Genomic DNA, 21,681 nt, shown 5'->3' with positions numbered 1-21,681 from the left:
CATTAATATCAGTTTCTATATCTTTTACATTTGTTGTGAAAGCTTTAGAAATTCCTACTACTTTAATTATCGGTTTACGTATTTCTTCTTTTAGAACAGTAAGTGCCGGTAGTTTTTTTTGTAAAGTTTTTTCTAATACTGTGACATTTTCTTCGGTCATGCAGTTGACAATTATTGTGTCAGTATTTTTAACTTGTACACTTTTTGTTTGTATGTTTTTGTCTTTAATTAAGTAATGTGCTACTTGATTTTCTAAGTTTATGTTATCATTACTCTTTTTCTTTATTATTAATCTTGGTATTCTTTTGGGTTTAGGTTTTGGTAGTGCAATTGTTTCAGCATATGTTTTTCTCATAATGTTAGTATTTGCATTTTTATTTTGTTTTTCTTTAATTAGTAGTTCATTGAGCAATTCATTTTTTTCTTTTGTTTCTTTGTACAGTTCTTTCAATAGGTTATTTTCGGCTTTTAATTGTTGTAATTCATCCAAATCACTAATCTGTGTTACGTCCATATTATCATCGTTTTCATTTAAAATTTGCTTTTCATGCACAAGCTCATTTAATATTTCCTGTTTTAATTGTTCTCTACTTACAAGTTTGAATTGTGTTATAAAAGCACTAGCTTGTTCACTTAAGTCCCCATATGGCAAGTTTGATGTTAGTGCAAAATTTGGATGCTCCTGGCATATTATGAATGAGCTGTTTATTAGTTTGATTGCATTTCCTGCATTGATTTTTGCTACTGTTTCACTCGTATCATAGAAATTACCACATACTAAACACACAACTGCTCCAACTTTTGTATTTGGATGACACTTGAAATGCTTATGTAGCGATGATGCGTCAGACGGTTGCACCTCCGCACCGCTCGACGGCGACATCGCGACAAATTTTAAAACAATATTTACTTGGGTGATGCTTTGAAGTAAGGCATATTCAATTCATGCTTTGTTTCTAAAGCCCATCTTTTAAGATTTAAATCATAAGCTGATAAGGTCCGGTATAAAGTATTTTTAATGTTTTGTAGCGTATACTTTGAAATTTGAAACAAATTATCTCTTCTAGTTCCACCTGTGGAAATTTGCTGTTTCCATATTCTCAACTAATGTTTTGACTTGACTAATTTATACTTACTTTGAACGGAACTTAAAGACAACTTCTATTTTTTCCCTTTTCTATTATTCAACAGCTTTTCTTTTGTATCCATCATTGACTGTTGTATTACTTATAATACAATCAGGCACCTCAGCATAATCTTCAGCATATTTTCCCTTAAAACCATCGTCAATCACTTCTGGATTGATATCAAAATCATCATCTAGGAAACATGAATTGTCACTCGTTTCATACTTAACGCCTGAATAATTACCTTTAATACTTTTTTTCAATACATCCTCGATATAATCGTGTAGCTGTTTCTCTGCGTCGTTCAATTTTGGTATATTTTCCGCTATTTCAGTTACATGGAATGTTTTTAATAAACTTCGCATGACATTATGAATTTCGATTGTCATAAATTAATATTATTACACAATATTAAGATTCAAAAGAATTATACGATGTTAACAAAATTGTATTACTATCCGACTGAATATAATATGTAGACATAATACTACATATACTCGTATATGTTTTGAGTTAACAAAACATGTTTTGAAGTTTGGACCACATAAAAAGCAATTAATTAATCTTGAGTTGCCATATATATGGCAACTCAAGATTCATTGCCGTGCCGTAAATTATGTGTGCCGCATATCAATGCGGTTAACGCCGCAAACCAAGATTAAAATTCGATTTGATTGTGGTTAACGAGGTAAACCAAGATCGAAATTCTATCATAACAGTTTCTTGTTATTCAGTAAAATAAGCCGACAGAATACGATAACATACGTAACTTTGAAAAAAAAATTTGCATTCAGAACTACATAAATAGTAAAAAATGGGATTTCAAATATTCTAGTAACACTGGAAGTAATTTCTGAAGAAATCGTATGCGTAAAATTTAAACCCATCCTCAGAATTGAGCCATCACATCACGCTTTCAAGGATATCCTAACGTAAAAGTGCTAAAGCCTTTATGCTAGATTTTTACCTATATTCAAAATTATGTGATATTGTGAATGAATTTTATTTCCACAAAGGAACTATACACCATAAAGTAGTACTCCTATCCTTCAAAATCCACTATATAGTTTAAAAATACATGTTTCTTCATCGAGACGATCGGAGATTCCCCGTGGGGTCAATCAGTGGCTACGCGAATACAGTTGATCAGGGCTATTCAGGGGTTAAGAGAGAGAAGTTAATGAGGGAGTGTTCAGAGGTATGGAGTGGGGTTAATCAGGGGGTATGCAAGAAGGGTTAATCAGGAGATGAGGTTGATCAGAGAGTATGCGACTGGGATTGATCAGGGGGTGAGGTTGATCACGGGAATGCGAGTGAGATTGATCAGGGACTGAGGTTGATCAGGTGGTATGCGAGTGGGGCTAATCAGGGGATTAATCAGGAAGTTGATTAGGGGGTATACGTATGAAGTTAATCACTGGGTGTTTAGGAAATATACCGAAACACTTTAGGTTTATTCGTATTATTTTTCACAAAATTGATCGTTTTTTAATTTTTTAAATGTTCACCGTAGGGCTGACAACCCCCAGTGACAATCACTGTATGGTAATGTTTATCTTTTATATAGATTTTTAAAATTTTTTTTTATCGAAAAAGTCAGAAACACCGAAGATATTGCTGTGACAGGGTTTTGCGGGTAGCTTTTGAGGGTTATTTTCAGATCTCAAATTCCTTTTCTAGCATTACAACAGTATAATTCTTTCATCAATTTTTAAGCGTCATACCAAATGAAAAATCAGCGAAATTAGTAATTGGCAACTCCTCATATAGCAATAGTAGGGTTTACGGGTGATTCACACTCGAACTATTAAATTACTAAAAAACTCCGAAGCTGGTCTATATTATTTTATCATTTTTTAGATGAAAATTTATTTTTTAATTTTTATGGTAATTTCGTGATTTTTTACACGAAAAATCCAATCAAAAAGGTTATTCTTTCCCTTTACGTCGTAGGGATTGTAACCCCCAGAGACAAAACCTATATATATATATATATATATATACGAGGTGTGTTCAAAAAGTAAGGTGACTTTTCAAATTTCACGGGCAACGTACTTTCGATTATCGATTTTTTTATTTTGTTATGTTGGTACACTCTTCCCGAACATCTGTACCAAGTTTCAAGTCTATAGCATTTTTTGTTTGGTTGTGAGAGGCGTATAGGTTATAAGTGTTTTGCGTGCTCGGCGATTTCTTGCTATCGAAAAATATGGACCAAAGGATTTGCATCAAATTTTGTCTAAAAAATAAAATAAAGTGCTCCGAAACACTTGAAATGTTGACGGTGGCATACGGTGAAACTGTTTTGAGTAAAAAAAATGTTTACAAGTGGTACAAACTCTTCCAAGATAGCCGGGAAGATGCCAATGACGAGCCTCGCTCTGGACGCCCAAGCACGTCAACAACTGATGAAAACGTTCAAGCAGTGAAAAAAATTGTTCTGGAAAATCGTCGAATCACTATCAGAGAAGTTGCTGAGGATGTTGGTATATCGCTTGGCTCGTGCCATGAAATTTTTTCTAACATTTTGGGCATGAGACGTGTGTCTGCGAAGTTTGTTCCGAAATTGCTAAATTTTGACCAAAAGAACCGTTGCATGAGCATCGCTCAAGAACTGTTGAATGACGTCAACGACGACCCAGATTTATTCAAAAGGGTCATAACTAGTGACGAATCATGGGTATATGGTTACGATATCGAAACCAAAGTCCAATCGTCCCAATGGAAGAGCCCAGATGAGCCAAGACCGAAAAAAGCACGCCAAGTTCGATCAAATGTCAAAGTTTTGCTCACTATTTTCTTCGATTACCATGGCGTGGTGCATCAGGAGTTCTTACCATATGAACGTTCGGTCAATAAACAGTATTATCTTGAAGTTATGCGCCGTTTGCGAGAAGCAATACGAAGAAAACGCCCAGAATTGTGGAAAAACAATTCATGGCTTTTGCATCACGATAATGCCCTTGCTTACTCATCTTTGTTTGTGAGAGATTTTGTGGCCAAAAACAACACCACATTTATGCCTCAGCCACCATATTCACCGGATTTGGCCCCATGTGACTTTTTCTTGTTCCCAAAACTAAAGAGACCTATGAAAGGACGGAGATTTGCAACGATTGAAGAGATAAAGACTGCATCGCTGGAAGAGCTCAAGGCTATACCGAAAAGTGCTTATGAGAAATGCTTTGAGGATTGGAAAAACCGTTGGCATAAGTGTATTGTATCTGAGGGGGATTACTTTGAAGGAGACAACATAAATATTGATAAATAAATAAATATTTTTACTTAAAAATACAAAGTCACCTTACTTTTTGAATACACCTCGTATATGTTGCAACCAGATCCCTCTAAAAAAGGAGTCGCGCCCCATCACTGCGGTAACTGTCCCCGGCCTGGGGCATTTTTAGTTTAAGAGAATGCCTTTCGGATTGTCATACGCAGGCGCGACCTTCCAGAGGTTGATGGACAAACAGACTGGCCCGGACTTAGATCCTTTCGCTTTTGCTTACCTCGACGATGTGATCATTATTTCATCGTCCTTTGAGGAGCATAAGCGACACCTGGAGTTGGTTTTACAACGAATTCTGGGGGCGGGCCTCACTGTAAATAAGACCAAAAGCCATTTCTGTAAGTCGGAAGTCAAGTACCTAGAAGTCCTTGTGAACCGTGAGGGAGTAAGGCCGGATCCGGAGAAGATCAAGCCGCTCATGGAATATCCAACACCACGGACTATCAAGCAGGTGAAGCGATTTATGGGGATGATGTCGTGGTATCGTCGCTTTATACCCGACTTCGCGACAATCACTGAACCGATAAACCGCCTAACGAAGAAGAGCGTTCCGTTCGCTTGGCAGCAGGAACAAGAGAAAGCTTTCGAAAGGCTACGAGACGCAATGGTCTCTGCACCCATCCTGCAGTGGCCGGATCCCAGCGGACAGTTTGTCTTACAAACTGATGCGAGTGATAGCGGGATCGGCGCCGTACTGATGCAGGAAATCGATGGACAGGAGCGCGTCATAGAGTACGCTAGTCGCTCCTTAAATAGTGCGGAAAGGAATTACACAGTCTCCGAGCGAGAGTGCCTGGCTGTGGTGTGGGCTATCGAGAAGTTCCGGCCTTATGTTGAGGGGCACCACTTAAAAGTCATTACCGATCATAGTTGCCTTAGGTGGCTCCACAGTATGAGGAATCCTACAGGAAGGCTAGCGCGTTGGGCGCTAGCACTGCAGGGACATGTTTTTGATATAGAGTATCGAAAGGGAGACCTCAACGTGGTGCCAGACGCTTTGTCTAGGGCCTATGAGGAGGGAGTGGTAGAAGTGGGTGCCATAACTCATCAGCCGGAAACTGCCGATGCCTGGTATCTGCAGAAGTACCGAGAAGTATGCCAGGATCCGCATTCTTAGCCTACCTGGAAGGTAGTCGGAGGGAGGCTGTACCATTACAATCCGACGGAAGATAGCGAAGGATCCATCGACAACGAGGAAGCTTGGAAGCTTGCGGTTCCTGCTGAGAAGAGGCACCAAGTGCTCGAAGAGGTACACGATGCGCCAGCAGCGGGACATTAGGGGAGAGAACGGACGTTTTCCAGGGCTAGGCGCCTGTATTTCTGGCCTAATATGTATGAGCAGGTCAGAGAGTACGTGAGGAGTTGCCCGGTTTGTCAAAGATGCAAGGCGGAACAAAGGCCGCCTTGCAGGGTAATGGGTCGTCGAGAGGTCTCGTGACCCCGGCAGGTGGTGGCCAGGGATATTACGGGCCCATTCCTAAAGAGCTCGAGAGGGTTTGAGTACATATTGGTCTTTTTAGACCTGTTCACTCGGTGGGTTGAGTGCGTACCCATACGCAAGGCCAATGGAAGGACCATTGTGCTGGAATTCCACGAGAGAGTGGTAACCAGGTTCGGCGCGCCCGAGATATTCCTTTCAGACAATAGAACCGAATATAAGAATCAGGATGTCGATGCCTACTTACTAAGGAACGGCAACCGGCGCGCCCTCACTCCAGTCTACCATCCACAGGCCAACCCTACGGAGCGAGGGAACAAAACCCTCAAGACCATGCTCATGTCATACGTGGATAATACGTGGATATCATAAGAGCTGGGATGAGCACCTGCTAGAGTTCAACTTCGCGTTGAACTCGGCAACTCATAGCGCGACAGGCTATAGCCCGGCTATGCTCGTTTTCGGACGACAACCCACTCCTCCCTCGACCTATAGAAGGGCCTAGGATCAGCTAGCCCGAGAAGCTTCTGAGGGCCAGGAACTAACCGAATGGGGTGAGCACATGCGCCTGTTGCCCAACTTATGGGAACGCGCTGGCTCCAAGTCCAGGGAGGAGGCGGATCGTCAGGCGGTCTATTATAACAAGAGGAGACGTCAGGCCGACTTTAGGGTTGGGGATTGGGTGTGGAAACGGAACCGTATCCTGTCTTCCGCGGCTCAGGGCGTGTCGGCGAAGTTGGCGCCGAAGTAAGCTGGCCCGTATATTATCGAGGAGGTATATGGGACCAATACCTACCTCCTCGGTAACCATCAGGAGGTATTGCCCGAGCTGGTCTACGAGCGAGGCCGCGGTAGACCGCGCAAGAACCCCGTGAGTGAGCCCCAGGCGTCGGGTAGCAGTGACCCGGATGGCGAGAAACCAAAGGGAAGGTGCAGGCCCCGTAAAACTACCAAGCACGTGCGGAAGGTTGTTCTGCCAATTCCCCTCGACAATAAGCCACACGCGCGAGTGAAGCACAGGGGACCGGGACGTCCTCGTAAAGCGTAGCGTCAAGCGTGACACAACGACGGTTAGGTTAAGGGGCAAACCTGAGATATCCCCTGATCGCACTCTTCTCTTTTACAGATGGAGAGGAAGCTGGTTATAGGTGAAGAGGCTTTCGAGGTGGCCACCCGGATGCTCCTCGACTTGAAGCTGGGTTCGGACGCCGATCGGCCGATTGGCGAAGTCCGGAGTTTCGTCCGGGCCCAGGTGGAGGTGGCCACCCGAGAGAACCACCCACGCCAGCGGGTGGACGACTTCAAGGAAGTCGATCTTTACGTACAAAAGAAGGCCGCCGCCAAGGAAGGCGCCAACCCGGGAGGCGTCCACCTAGACCGACGGTCCGTTTGAAGAGGGCCGTCGGTCGTCATCCACAGTGGACCAGGGGGTGCAGACCCCGGGGTCGATCAAACCCCGAGGTGGCGGACAGCTCGACCCAGTGCTCCAGGCCAAGGGAGGCCTGTGGCCCAGAACAGTAGGTCTGCAACCACCCCCGCATTCCCGAGCAACAGGGGCTCGAGAACTCCTGGAGGCATGTGAGGTTGGGCCTCCAGGAGCTGGAAAACGCCTGGGAGTTTGTCGGGGAACTCCAGCGCCAGGTGCATACGCACCTGGACCAGTTCCTCGACTTCCAGGGAGCCCGGGAGTTGCTCGGGGAGTGGGCTCCGGTAGTCCGGCGGCAGAGGGCCTATGGAGAGGCCCTGCTGGGGGTGGACCGGGGGCAGGAGTCCCCAGAGGTCGCGGACCCGCCGGCAGTACAGCCGACGGTGCCTGGAGGCAAGACCGCGGCCAAGACTCCTGCCAAGCCCCCGGTGCAGGCTCAACAGAAGAGAGCCTCGGGGGCCCCCGGCGCCGGACAGGAGTTCACGGTCCACGTGGACGAGTCGAAGGTTTTCGACCCTACCGTGGTGGTGCGGACAGATGGTGGACGCACCTCCGCCACGGTGGGCGGCGTGACGTTTACCGCCGCCCCGGGAACCTCGACCCCACAGCCACCTCCGTCTGCGGGGAGCCAAGGGCAAGGGTCAACGCCCGGCTCCTCCAGGTCGCAGCGGAGGGGCTGTTACATCTGCGGCAATCCGGGGATCACCACCACCTCCAAGTACCCGAATAAGGGGGCACATTGGCGCTATCCCCGCCACAAGGGACCAGGGGGCGCCGACCGGTGACTCCGGATGTATGGTGGTCCAGGTGGCACAATAAAGGTGTCTTTTGTAAGAGTGACGTGTGCTGATTTCTCCCTGTCCTTCTCCTGTCCTTTGGATCGCGAGTCAATGTAATAGTTCGGCCCGGTAGTCCGAATCTAGGAGGGGGCTGCAACGATTGCCGAAAATCGTTAGGACTCGCGTAGACTGTAGAGCGGGGCAAGTGGAATAGCCGTGATCGGCTTGGGTTAGAGGGAGAGAGAGGGCGCGTTAGGGGCAATGACCGGGAGGGGAGAGGTAGCGAGCCAGTATGACTGTCCTTCAGTCAGGCGACCTCGCAGCTTTACATTCGAAGCAACGACGCGTTTTCCATCCGAGTGATACACGGGAAAGTCAAGTGGATAATTAGTGAGTGGCGAGGCGAGTGTGCACACTGCGAAACGCGTGCACCAAAAGTGGTGACGACAGTCAGAGTGGGGTGATGGGTGCGCACACTGCACAACGTGTGTTGCACCGGCAACAGCAACAACCACCCGAGCAGCATCCACTGCACGGCGTAGCAACCACCGCAGAAGGTGTTGCAGAGGCGGCTCGTGATTTGCGTGAGTGGATACGGTTGGCCACCGTATCTTCATCGAATTAGCGGTAAGTGCGCTGCACTTTGTCATATAGTTTGCGTGCGGTCCCGCGCAGCGTGCGCGGTGAGTTTTAGGTAGCGAACGCGCGATTAGTCCGCGACGTCCGCGAAATCTACTCTCTCTCTCTCCACTTGTATTATTGTGTCGATACAGCGTGCGACAAGACTCTCGGCAAATCCTCCCTTGTATAGGATTAGTTTTAACCAATAAAGTGGTTCGATATCAATAAGAGACGATCTTATTATTTCGTCTTCCCTTTGTCCGGTGTCGGTGTTTATGTTTTGATTCGAGCGCGCCGATAGTCCAACACGGATAACGAAAACCATAGAAAGAGCTGTTCGTCAACCGAGTTGTCAGCAGTGGCCGACGGAGCGCTGGTAAGCAAGCGCACCAGCGCCCCTAGCGGAGAGTTCGCGCATCCGAGTTGGATCGCTGAAAGGACCCGGCGCATGCGCACACCGGAAAGAGGTGAGTTAGTGTGCTCGAAGCACGCAGATAACAAGGCACCATTTGGCCGTCGTGATAAGTATATTTACTAGGGATAAGTGGCTATACGGCAGCCTGTTACAGTGTGTTATTTTCACTTTTTTATAACGAATTTTTCAAATTTTTTATTGTCTAAAAATATTGATATAAACCAAAGATATTACTGTAATAGTGTTTTAGGGGTAGTTTTTGATGATGGTCTTCAGCCCTTACATTTATTTTCCTACAGACTAACAGTGTCATTGTTTAGCCCACTTTTAAACGTCATAGCATATAGAAAATCAGCAATATTGGTGATCGGCAACTATTCATATAGTATTAATAGAGTTTAGGGGTAGTTTAACCTCGAAATACGTAAAAATAGAAACATGCCGAAACACGTCAATTTTATTTTATCATTTCCTAGATGAATATATATATTTCAAATTTTTATAATAATTTTGTGATTCTATACACGAAAAATTCACTCAAAAGTGTAGTTTTTCTCCTGTACATCGTTGGGGTTGCAACCCCATGAGTCCAAAATTATGCGATTTTGTTGTTTTTTAAGTAAGAAATTTTCTCCATTTTCTTTTATTAAAAAAGATTCATTATAACCAAAGTTAATGTTGTTTAGCTGTTTTTAGGGATGACTTTTGAGGGTGGTTTTCACCCCCGAGACAGCTTTTTCCGCCTATAAAAAAAATAATACTTGTCTCTTATTTTTGTATAAAGAATAACACATCTCAATTGCAACAAAATTAAAGGCGGACGGTTGGGAATGTTCCCTTGTTAGAGGAAATGAGTGCACTCCTTGGTTACAGAACATTAACATGCTTTTCTTTCTTATCCACTTACTGAAAATCTATCTCATCTAAATATTGATGAGACGCTCAAAATAAGCGCATACTACTCTCTTTTTTGTCATTGAAGTTGAAGTATTGATTCGCTGATTTTAATCATTCATTTTTAATTTGCCAAATCAACCCTCATATCCATAATCAGCGACCATGTAAAAACCTGTTAATGCACATTTTTAGACTGATTACTGAATTTTTAATTTTTAGCTATTTTGAGCCTACCATTTTTAATTTATGAGATTGACCGTCTTATTTTTTTTTTTTTTTTTTTTTTTTTATTTTTAACGTCGCTCTATTTATGCTTCATCAGTGCTAATCAGCGACGGAGGCTTGAAATGTGTTTGAGAACAAAGCACATGAAACTTTTTTCAGTGGTGCTTGTATCAATCAGCAGGAACTGGGAATCGAACCCGGGCCTACCGGGTGCGAGTCCGTCGCCCTACCGACCGAGCCATTGCAGGCCTCGACCGTCTTATTAATCAGTAATCCTAAAAACCTTTTAATGTCCTCAGCTTGAAAATTTCTACCCTATCATTAGTTCACTATCAGAAATTCACTATCAGTAAAATGTCATAAAAGCGTATGGAAAAAAACCCATTATCGTTGTACAAACTACATATTGTGCATATTCGAGGTATAAATGAAATATAATCTTGGATATTTTTTAATTGTTAGTTAATTTTAACACATTGTTATTTTCTTTCGATAAAGTAATTTTTCTTCTTACAAAAAAGTTATTTAATTTAGTTTTATTTGAGATTTTTTAATTATTTTATGTTTCTTCATGAACTACATATTATAATTGTTATAAAATTTTTTTTCAGAAATTTTAAATCAAATTTATTTATTTAGTAGCCTACTTCAATTGAAGTTCTTAAAATTCTATTTACATCAGAAAAGTCTTACCAATTTTTAAAGTCGTAAATAGTTTCAAAAAAGTTCTTGAAGTACATATTATACTGTTCGTCTATTATTTATCGTGCAACTTTCTAAGCGAGAGCTTATAACATATCTTATGATGAAATGTTACTGCAACGTGCAGAGGTCGTTAAATGATGTTGCGAATTTATTTAATGTCAAATTGCCAGATAGACACGTACCAAATTGAAAAATGATAGTCAAAAAAACTCTTGACCGTTTCAATTTAGCTGATAGCGTAAAAACAGGTCATCCTGTAACAGTGACTAATGAAGAAAATCAGTTTAATGCTGCATTATTATTAAGTATAGAAAATCTTTATAACCTTCTGGGCCATGAAGTACTTTAACTGGCTGGGCCAATAAGTACCTTGACTTAACTTGCTTGGTACATTTGTTACTTTGCCTTAATTGGCTGGGTACATGTTACCTTATCTTAATTGTCTAGATGCAAAATCACTTTAAAATAGCCCGAGCCATGTTTTTCAACTTTTGCCTGAAAAGTTCAATAAAGGAATATCACAGTCATAACGAAAGTCATATTCGAATATTAAATTTTGTACTCTATCGATTCCCATAGACATAAAAACTGATTCTCATTAAGAAAAAATCAACTTGACCTTCAAATGACCTTTAAGGTCAAGGTTAGATGCAAGGTCACCTTCGGATAGTCAGAGCCATGTCCTACAACTATTGTTTGGAAAGTTCTTTTAAAAATTAGTGGCTTGCCGCAATCATACCGTATCCATACTATTTGAATAATACCTTGTATAGATATTGTTTAATGCTAATTCTAAAATTAATTACTGCTACTAAAGCTTTCAACGTCCTCATAGGTAATATTTCTATAAATAATGGGTTTGAATGTTTCATTTTTATTAGTTAATTTTAATAAAAGATAAAAGCTCACGTTCACAGCTATTTTATGCGGTATCTTTTTAAAATTTTGGAATTTAATTTGGAACATAAAGATTTTTCAAAAATTATTGCATTTTTGACATTGATATGTTGCACTGCCAAGTGTTAATCACGTTCCTAATTTTTTTACCATCGTTTTTATCCTATAAATATTTTATGTACAGAAAATTTTTTATTTTTGATACAAATACATTTTAATGTTTATAATTTACTTTTACCATCACATTTTCTACGATGATCATATATTTCTTTTCTGGTAGTTTTCCATCTGGCAAAATTTCTATGCATAATACGACATAATACGTATATACAAAACAACAAACTATTTTCTACAATAATAATATTTTTTTAAATATTTTTATAGGAGAGATATCCTTTAATATACTTATTAGATAGAGATATTATATATTTTATATTGCATATTAAAAATAAAATTAAAAATGAGTTATTAATCACTAATAATTTTACCAATAAGTAACGATTAAAATAAACAATATACATATAATATAGCAAGTAAAATGAAGAAAAGAAGTTATAAAAATTGATCATTTAAATTCTAATACAAAAATATTGCAACCACAACAATGTATAAAAATCAACACTAACCTAATAACTGTAAACCAATTACGTTCTTGAATGTAGATACTGCGCAGAACCGTATCTCCGGTAGACTTAACAATCTATTTATTACCAAACAAGCATGATCAATCACTGACACTTGATTAAGATTACCTCTTTTGATGGGGGCAGTAAAGTAACAGGACGTTCACGTAAAGCTCTAGAATATATAGCAAAACTAATCTAATCATATAAAAAATCCGAATTTACAAGACCATAACAAATTTTATACAGAAACAATGCTGTCTGATACTCAGTAACTGATGCTACCGAAACAATGTTACAGCATTTAGCGACGATAGATGGTTATGCGATAAAGGATGCATTGCCTCACCAAAATGATTCAAAAGAAATCGGATAAAGCGAAGTTGAACCGATTTGAGCTTTGTTCTATTGTACTGTTGATACAGAGCCCAAACCACAGCTGCATACGTTCGAATAGAGCATTATATAAAGCAATCAATGTACCAGGGTTTCGAAAATCACATTACCCGCGCAAAACTAACGACAAACCCTTGATGCCAATGTTACGTCCCGAGACGTAACTATTTCTTCATTTTGATTTCATCAGCAATCAATTGAAAAACGAAATAATGTATAAACAACGAACGGTATTTTTACAAAATACAAACTCAGCGAAATTAAAAGATGAGTAGTCCGAAAATCTGGGGCGCCCGACATTTTGATTTTTTGATTACTCAACACATTAATATGGGCCGAAGAGTCAATATAAAAACAGAAGACTCGACTATTCGGCAGTTGATTCGCGACGCGCGACTACTCAATAACATTAAAATTTGTTAAAGTTCTTACGGACTGATTCGCGACGCGCGACAGCCGAACAACGTATAATTCACCTACTGTTATTTTTGAGAAACCACTTCTGTCATTGAATAAATAAATAATTACTTAAATCGAGTGTTCGTGCATCATTACCGACCGACCTCATATATACTTTATCAAGATAAAGCTAAACAGCCAACTTAACTCGAGATAATAACCCAGGTAAGTTCCTGTCACTATAATATTTACTAATAAATGAATGATCATATATATTTTAAAAATACACGTCACGGCTACGTAGTCGCGACATAACAAATTGGTTCCGGTACTAAATGGGTGTTTGTTTTATATAAAATAACATTCTAAATGAAATCACATTTTAATGAGTAACAAAAACCTCTCTAGCCCTATTGAAGCAAAACGACTGACGCGGCTTCAGGTAAAAAATAAACCAGAGTTGGAAAGTGATATAGTACAACCGAGCACATCCGTTATAGATCCTTTTAAACGATCAAGGAAATTAGTACACTCTCCTCCTAAAGGAATTAGTAGGGAAAATACGGAAAAAGCATTAAATAATATAGTAACACCTAACGAAAACACGGTACAAGAAGTACAAGTATTTAATACATTGGACGTAAACAACTCTGTAGAAAATCCACTTAAACGATTAACACAAAATTTTGAACACTCAAATTCATTATTAGATTTGGACTTTACTCTTTATCAGAATTACGAATTTTCATTTAATAATAACGAATACACAGACATTGGTGATATTTGTAACGAAGAGAGTATTTGCAAAGACGCGAAACGTACAATAGATACGAACGGAACGACCAGACAAATAGCACTCTATAATCCAATCATCCAAACAAATAACTTTGAACAAGTCGATAACGACGGTATAAAAACAGGCAACAAAATGACGCAACCGTTACGTTTACCACTTAAATACGTTGCAGATTTAGTTCCAAAGTTCGATGGAAAAAATATGACAACTAATGAATATATTGAAAAATTGAAACACGTAAAAACAATTGTTTCTGAGTTAGATGAACCAAGTTTAATATCAATTCTGAAAATTAAATTGGGCGGAGAAGTTTATAAAGCATTAGTAAACATCAAAATAGATAAGATAAATGATTATATCAAAGTGATAAGGCAGCTATTTCCTTCCTTTGACAATATTCATAGTTTATATGGGAAATTTACGGAAATCATCCAAAAACCAAATGAACCCGTTTTAGCATATGCAAACCGTTTACAGGAAATAGTTTTGCAAATAAAAGAAATGAAAAAGTTAGAATCAGATGTAACTGACGAAGATTTCAAAACGTATGAAACAGTATTAAATGCTGACGCGTTAAAAATTTTTAAACAAGGTTTACAACAAGACATTCGTCTGGAATTAGGAAATCACATTAATTTGGGCACTGCTTTACAAGACGCTATTGAAATTGAAACAAATTTAAAAAAACAAAGATTATTGAGGGGTGATATCGCTAGTCCCTTTCATAGTAATGTAGACTCGGTTACTGCTTCAACAAATGTTACTCACATATATAATTGTCAAATTTGTCAGGACTATAACCATGAAGCTTTATTTTGTTACAAAGGAGCTTGTGTATATTGTAAGAACAAAGATCACCTGTCAAACAATTGTAAAATTGTAAATAAAAAGATCGAATTGATATGTAAATTCTGTAATGCTCAAGGGCATTCTATAGACGGTTGCAAATTTAACAGAGTTAAAGGAAATCATTGTCAATATTGTCAGGTGATGGGTCATACAGTTACACAATGCCCATTTATTATAGAATTTGAAGTATGTTGGAAATGTAAGGAAAGCGGACACGCCCCGCATAACTGTTCAAAATCTTTCAAATCAACGAACTTTTGTGCTGTTTGCGACAGCAGCGACCATACGATACGCAATTGCCCAAATGTGATATGCAGACGTTGCAATGAAATCGGTCACTCAGTAAAATATTGCCCAAACGCGGACGAAACGAAAGAACGTAGATTTGCAATATGTACAATCTGTCAAGGAAAAGATGATGAAGCAAATAATTGTGAATTGGCAAGAATCCTGGTTAGCTATAGTAAGAACAATAGAAGTAACGATAATAAAATCAGTTCAAATACAAATTCTAGTGACAATAAACGCAGAAATGGAAATTTTAATCACGATAACGGACCTTCACGATTCAATAATTTTGGGAAAAGAAATAATGACACTAAGTGTGATTATTGCCACATGAATAATCATGTAATTGACAATTGTTTGAAATTGAGAGCTTTAGAAAGAAACGCAAAAACCACTAGTATTTGTACTTATTGCAAGGAAGCAGGTCATAAAGTCGAATCATGTCCAATTATAAAATCACTAGAAAATAACCAAGAAAAATTTTGTACAATTTGTAAACGTACCGATCATACAGAGTCGACTTGTTTTAGACGTAATAATCAGGGAAACGAATAGATTCTTCCGAACATGAGTGCACGGAGGAAACAAATAAAAAGTCACTCGCTGCAGAATTAAGAGACGAAATAACGACAACACGAAAAATGGACATTGATGATCAAAATGAAACTCACGCATTAAATTTAACAAGACAATATGAGTCGCAAACCAAAACGGAAAAAAATAATAAAGTATGCCTCCGAAATGACAAACAAAAGAAACTCTATAATGAATGTAATGGCAATATAGAACTTACAAGTATCATTGAAACTAAAATGCCAATGTATTTCCTAAAGTTAAAAAATTTGTTACAATACATACAGGTACCGAATCCGTTTTCGGGTGTTAATTTTAATTTACTTATAGATAGCGGAGCTCAAATCAATATCATAAAAAGCGATTGTATACCATCAAACGCTATTTTGGACTCAGAAAAAATTTCATTATCCGGTATTACTGATAAAACAATTCAAACATTAGGTTTGATAAAAATAACAATTAATGGGTTGTTAATTGATTTTCATATTGTACCAAGAGAATTTTCAATCCCTTATTATGGCATTCTTGGCATACCTGTTCTGAAAGAAAATAAGTTAAGATTAGATGAAGGTTATTTGGAAATAAATAGTAGGAAAATAAAACTTGTATCAATACCGTTAACTCAAATGAACTCAATCGTTTTTACCGAAAACAAAAAGAAAGAGGAATCAAGGATAACAGAAGAACAAAAGGGATTTTTAAGTAAAATTTTACATGGCATTAATAAGGAAAATAAAACAAAAAACGAAAAAGAAAAACACTACGAAGAATCGAAAATCTTTGAGGAAAATAACAAATTTCATCCACTAGAAAGAGAAAATATACTAGAGGACCCCGAATCTGTTACATTTCCTTGCACAACAACAACGGATAAAATAAAGAATGAAATAATGACTGCCAAAGATTTAAAAGTAGAACGCGAGATCGAAAATTGTAAAAACTCATTACTAATACCTTTTTCTTCCAACGGAATAACGAACTTGGAAGCTGAATTAGAGAAAGACCCTTCCAAAATAGAACACATGATTACCGATATAAATGTAGCAATGAGTACTGATGAAATGACTAACACAAAGGATGATTATGCAGACAATTACGATTATAAACAATTTATATCGGTTATAAAAGAAAATATAGGAATAGAATTCCCTTCGGAAAATACTGTTTCAGAAGAAATCCAAACATATCAATATTTATCTTTCGACTTAGAAAACTTTCCAAACAGTATTGAACTAACGGAAAATATAGATTTCAACGTCAATGAAAATGAAATTGTATACGCGGGGAGCATAAATTTTTTAGGAGAGGAACAAGAAAAAATTGAAGAAAATCAATTAAACCACAAGGAAAAAGTATTATAAAAAATAAATTTGAGAGATTTAGTCGGAAACAACTATAAGATAATGAAAGAACTTATTGAGGATAACGAAGATGTATTTTGGGCCGATGGCGACAGATTAGGTACATGTAATATAGAACAACATGAAATTAATTTAACAGACAACAAACCGGTTTACGTCAAACAATTTCCCTTGCCACACAAATTACGGGATATTGCTATTGAAGAAGTAAAATCATTGATATCTAATAATTTAATAAGGAAGTCGAAAAGTGCTTTCAATGCACCAACATGGGTAGTGAAGAAAAAGAGCTTAGCAGACGGGAAAGCTAGATGGCGATTAGTAATTGACTACAGGAAATCGAATGAAAAAACTGTTCCTGACCCATATCTAATTCCAAACATAACAGAAATATTTGATCAACTCGGGAAAGCCAATTTTTATCATGTTGTCGATCTAAAATCCGGTTTCCATCAGGTAGCAATGCACCCGAAAGATATCTTCAAAACAGCTTTTAGCATACATTGTTCAAAAATTTGAAAAGACTTCTATTACAAAATAAAATCTCTATGCTGAGTATTTCAAAAAATATTGACATAAGAAACATACAATGGTCAGAAATAGAAGAAATCATAAATTATATTTTCATAGGAACTAACATCAAGACTATTGTTTGTATGAATCATGTTGAATATATATGTGAGTTAGACCAGAGAAATAAAATTTTTGAAATATATCATTCTTCGAGATTAGGAGGTCATTCGGGAGTGAATCGAACTTACAATAGAATTAAGGAAAAATACTGTTGGGAAAACCTAAAGAACGACATACAAAAAAGAATTTCCATGTGTATAGAATGTCAAAGAAACAAATTAAAACGTAAACCTACACGACAACCAATGATTATAACAGATACACCTTTCAAAACTTTTGATAAAGTTGCCAGGATATAATGGGGTCATTCGATATTACAAAAAGTAATAATCGGTGCATACTTTCAATTCAAGACCAACTTTCAAAATTTATCACATTAGTAGCATTAAAAGACCAAACAGCGGAAGCTGTAAGCGAAGCTTTTATAAAAAGGTTTATTTGTACTTTCGGAACTCCAAAAATAGTACTAACGGACAGAGCACAAAACTTCAGAAGCAAAATGTTAAAGCAAATTGCCAAAAGATTTCATTTCGAAAAAATTGAAACAACGTCATTTTCACCTCAATCTAATGGATCTGTCGAAAGGGCTAACCATCCGCTTTGCGAATACATCAAACAATTTACATCAAAAAAATGTGATTGGGACGAACTCCTAGAGTTGGCCCAATTCAATTACAACACCAGCATACACACTAGTCACAATTTCACACCACATGAATTAGTTTTTGCTTTTCCAGCCAAATTACCATCTAGCGTACCATTAAAAAAATCCGAACAATTACCAACTTTTAATGGATACCTAGAAAATTTAATAAAAAACATGAATATAATATCACACATGGCTAGAGAAAATCTAATAATCTCAAAACAAAAATCAAAAAATTATTATGACCGATTTACAAATCTAGTAAATTTTAAAATTGGAGATAAAGTATGGTTCATGAAAGAACCAAAACCGGGGAAATTAGAGAAAAATAAATATTTAGGACCTTTTGAAGTATTAAAAATAACTGAAAAAGGCAGTGTTGTAATCGATTACAATGGAAAACCAAAAACAATTCATGCCAATAAATTAAGCGTAGCAAAACAAGCATAGTAATCTTATTCTATTTCCAGGAAACACAATGGCGCAACAATCAATGACTATCTTAATCATAATCACCTTCTTTTCAACAAGCAAAGGACTTATTGGTTTCAATTGCGGCTCAACGAACCCTACCATTACAACATACTCACTCTTGGATGCAGGGGAATGCAATTTTCAAGAAATTCAAGTAAATAACACACAAGCCACTATCGAACTATTACAAAAAACGGAATTCAAATCAATGAAAATTATACAATGTAAAATAGAAATAAGGCGAACAATTTTTCATTGCGGTATGTTTAGTCATTTAGGCCCAACCGAAAATGCAATCCAAGAATACATTTACGAAATATCACACGACAACTGTAAAGCTATACATGATACGGGTATTTTTAAATATGATAACGCACACACAATAGCCGACCTAAGGATTAACTCGACAAAAAGTGTAGGTTTAGATCTAGCAGGAAACGTTAAGGGTAAAACTTGTTCAGGGGCAGCCTACGCCGACCGATTTGGTACGTGGAGCGATGTTCTCGTACAAGGACTTATAAAAATAACCTTGTTAGAAAGCTATGCAGCAGTCGAATTAAATAATGATAGATTAAGATTAAATTCGGGTACAGTATGTAAGTTTTCGGACCAACATTGTATCGATATGGAAGGAGGTTACACCTTTTGGTCATTACTACCGCACGAAGACTGTTTCAAAAATCAATACGATATACTGTATAGGGGAACGGTCACTAAAATAAGCTCACCCGATCATGAAACCATTTTTAGCATAAGTACGAACGAAGTATCCTTTGCATTGTCAACTAGAGGGAACATGAGTTTTTGCAACAGAATCTTAATAACAACTGAACATCCAAAACTTTTTATATACGAACGAACCCAATTCAATATTTTGTACGACAATGATATTCAAACGAAGCAAGGGATACTTAGCTATGATCTATTCACGTACTTCAATAGCAAATTTGTGTATGTAGAAAAGCATTTCAGGGTCGAAATAAAAAGCCTCTATATAGATATATTGCAACAAAAATGTGAATTGGAAAGGAAAGTCCTATATAACTCCTTATCCCTGGCATCCCTCTCACCAGATGAATTTGCGTACAACATCATGGAGAAGCCCGGGTACATAGCTCGCCTGACAGGGGAAGCCGTACATATTATACAATGTACGCCTACAGAAGTTCAACTACTTCATACAGACAAATGTTTCTCGCAACTTCCAGTCATTTCAAGAAACGAAACATTTTACCTCACACCAAAAACATACATCTTAATGAAAACAGGAACAGAAATAAACTGCAACACAATCATTCCCCAATACTACAAAATAGGAAACGAATGGATAAATTTGACACCAACTCCGAGAAGAACAACCAACGCAGTTCTAACCTTGAAACCGACCACCAAAATAACATGGAAACCGACGGAACTAGAATCATTGGCAACCAGTGGGATCTACTCCCAAGAAGACCTACAAAAACTACAAAATCACATCCTCTTCCCCATGGAGAAAGCATCACTCCTCAACGTAAACCGCTGCTCAAACAGAGAAACCAAACTCCGTCAAAAGAGGAAGAATATGCATTGGATGAAATAGTAATAGACAAACAAAAAAATGAGAACCCACAAGCAATAACTCCATTCACGAATCAGACCTTAAACACCACATCCCCCGTCCCTACTCCTAAAGAAATTTCCACCAGAAAAAAGCAACATATCCCAATTTTCACATTAGAATCACATTAGTTAAAAACACAAATCTGTTATATATATACATATCGAATCCTGAAATGAAGCTCTACTATACCGTGATACGGAGTATTATTGTCCGCGTAACATTAAAAGTACTATTAAGGTAAAATTAAAGCGTATTCAATCGATTGCTGAATAACTAAGAGTAACGCACATTTATTTACTTATTTATTTATTTATTTATTTCTCTCTCTCATTTCTCTCTGTTTATTTTGCGTTGATATCACACCGATATACAACGATCTAGCCACGGAGGTGTTACGTCCCGAGACGTAACTATTTCTTCATTTTGATTTCATCAGCAATCAATTGAAAAACGAAATAATGTATAAACAACGAACGGTATTTTTACAAAATACAAACTCAGCGAAATTAAAAGATGAGTAGTCCGAAAATCTGGGGCGCCCGACATTTTGATTTTTTGATTACTCAACACATTAATATGGGCCGAAGAGTCAATATAAAAACAGAAGACTCGACTATTCGGCAGTTGATTCGCGACGCGCGACTACTCAATAACATATAATTTGTTAAAGTTCTTACGGACTGATTCGCGACGCGCGACAGCCGAACAACGTATAATTCACCTACTGTTATTTTTGAGAAACCACTTCTGTCATTGAATAAATAAATAATTACTTAAATCGAGTGTTCGTGCATCATTACCGATCGACCTCACATATACTTTATCAAGATAAAGCTAAACAGCCAACTTAACTCGAGATAATAACCCAGGTAAGTTCCTGTCACTATAATATTTACTAATAAATGAATGATCATATATATTTTAAAAATACACGTCACGGCTACGTAGTCGCGACATAACACCAATAAACAGATACTAGTAATGTATAACAATATGTCAGTTTCTCATCTAACGTGACTTCCAGATCCTTAAATACTGTAACACACTCAAGAGCCACTCCATAAATCGAATATCTATGGTAAGAAAGCTGCTTAGTGCTCCCATATGACATGACTGCATACTTGGAAATATTCACACTTAATCTATTATTCACGCACCAAGAGTGAAATGCGTCAATATCATTTTGAAGCTCATAAACACGAACATCAACTGAAGCAT

The 21,681-nt window shown here is 38.1% G+C and overlaps 1 protein-coding gene across 1 annotated transcript in view; it reads right to left on the bottom strand.

Annotated features, from left to right (window-relative positions):
• Nucleotides 1–1,180: 1,180 nt before the first annotated feature.
• Nucleotides 1,181–21,681, bottom strand: part of LOC131671652 (sphingomyelin phosphodiesterase) — a 938,839-nt gene continuing 918,338 nt past the window's right edge. The window contains exons 11-12 of the mRNA XM_058948252.1: nucleotides 1,372–1,484; nucleotides 1,181–1,320 (exon numbers count right to left, since the gene is read on the bottom strand). Coding sequence (XP_058804235.1) covers nucleotides 1,181–1,320; nucleotides 1,372–1,484 — 253 coding nt within the window. The remainder of the gene's footprint in view (nucleotides 1,321–1,371; nucleotides 1,485–21,681) is intronic.

The sequence above is a fragment of the Phymastichus coffea genome, unplaced genomic scaffold (assembly GCF_024137745.1).
Source record: "Phymastichus coffea isolate CEN01 unplaced genomic scaffold, Cenicafe_Pcof_1.1 PCOF00010, whole genome shotgun sequence".
In the NCBI taxonomy this organism is placed as follows: Eukaryota; Metazoa; Arthropoda; class Insecta; order Hymenoptera; family Eulophidae; genus Phymastichus; species Phymastichus coffea.
Note: the sequence above shows the minus strand (reverse complement) of the source record. Positions and strands in the feature narration are given on the sequence as shown.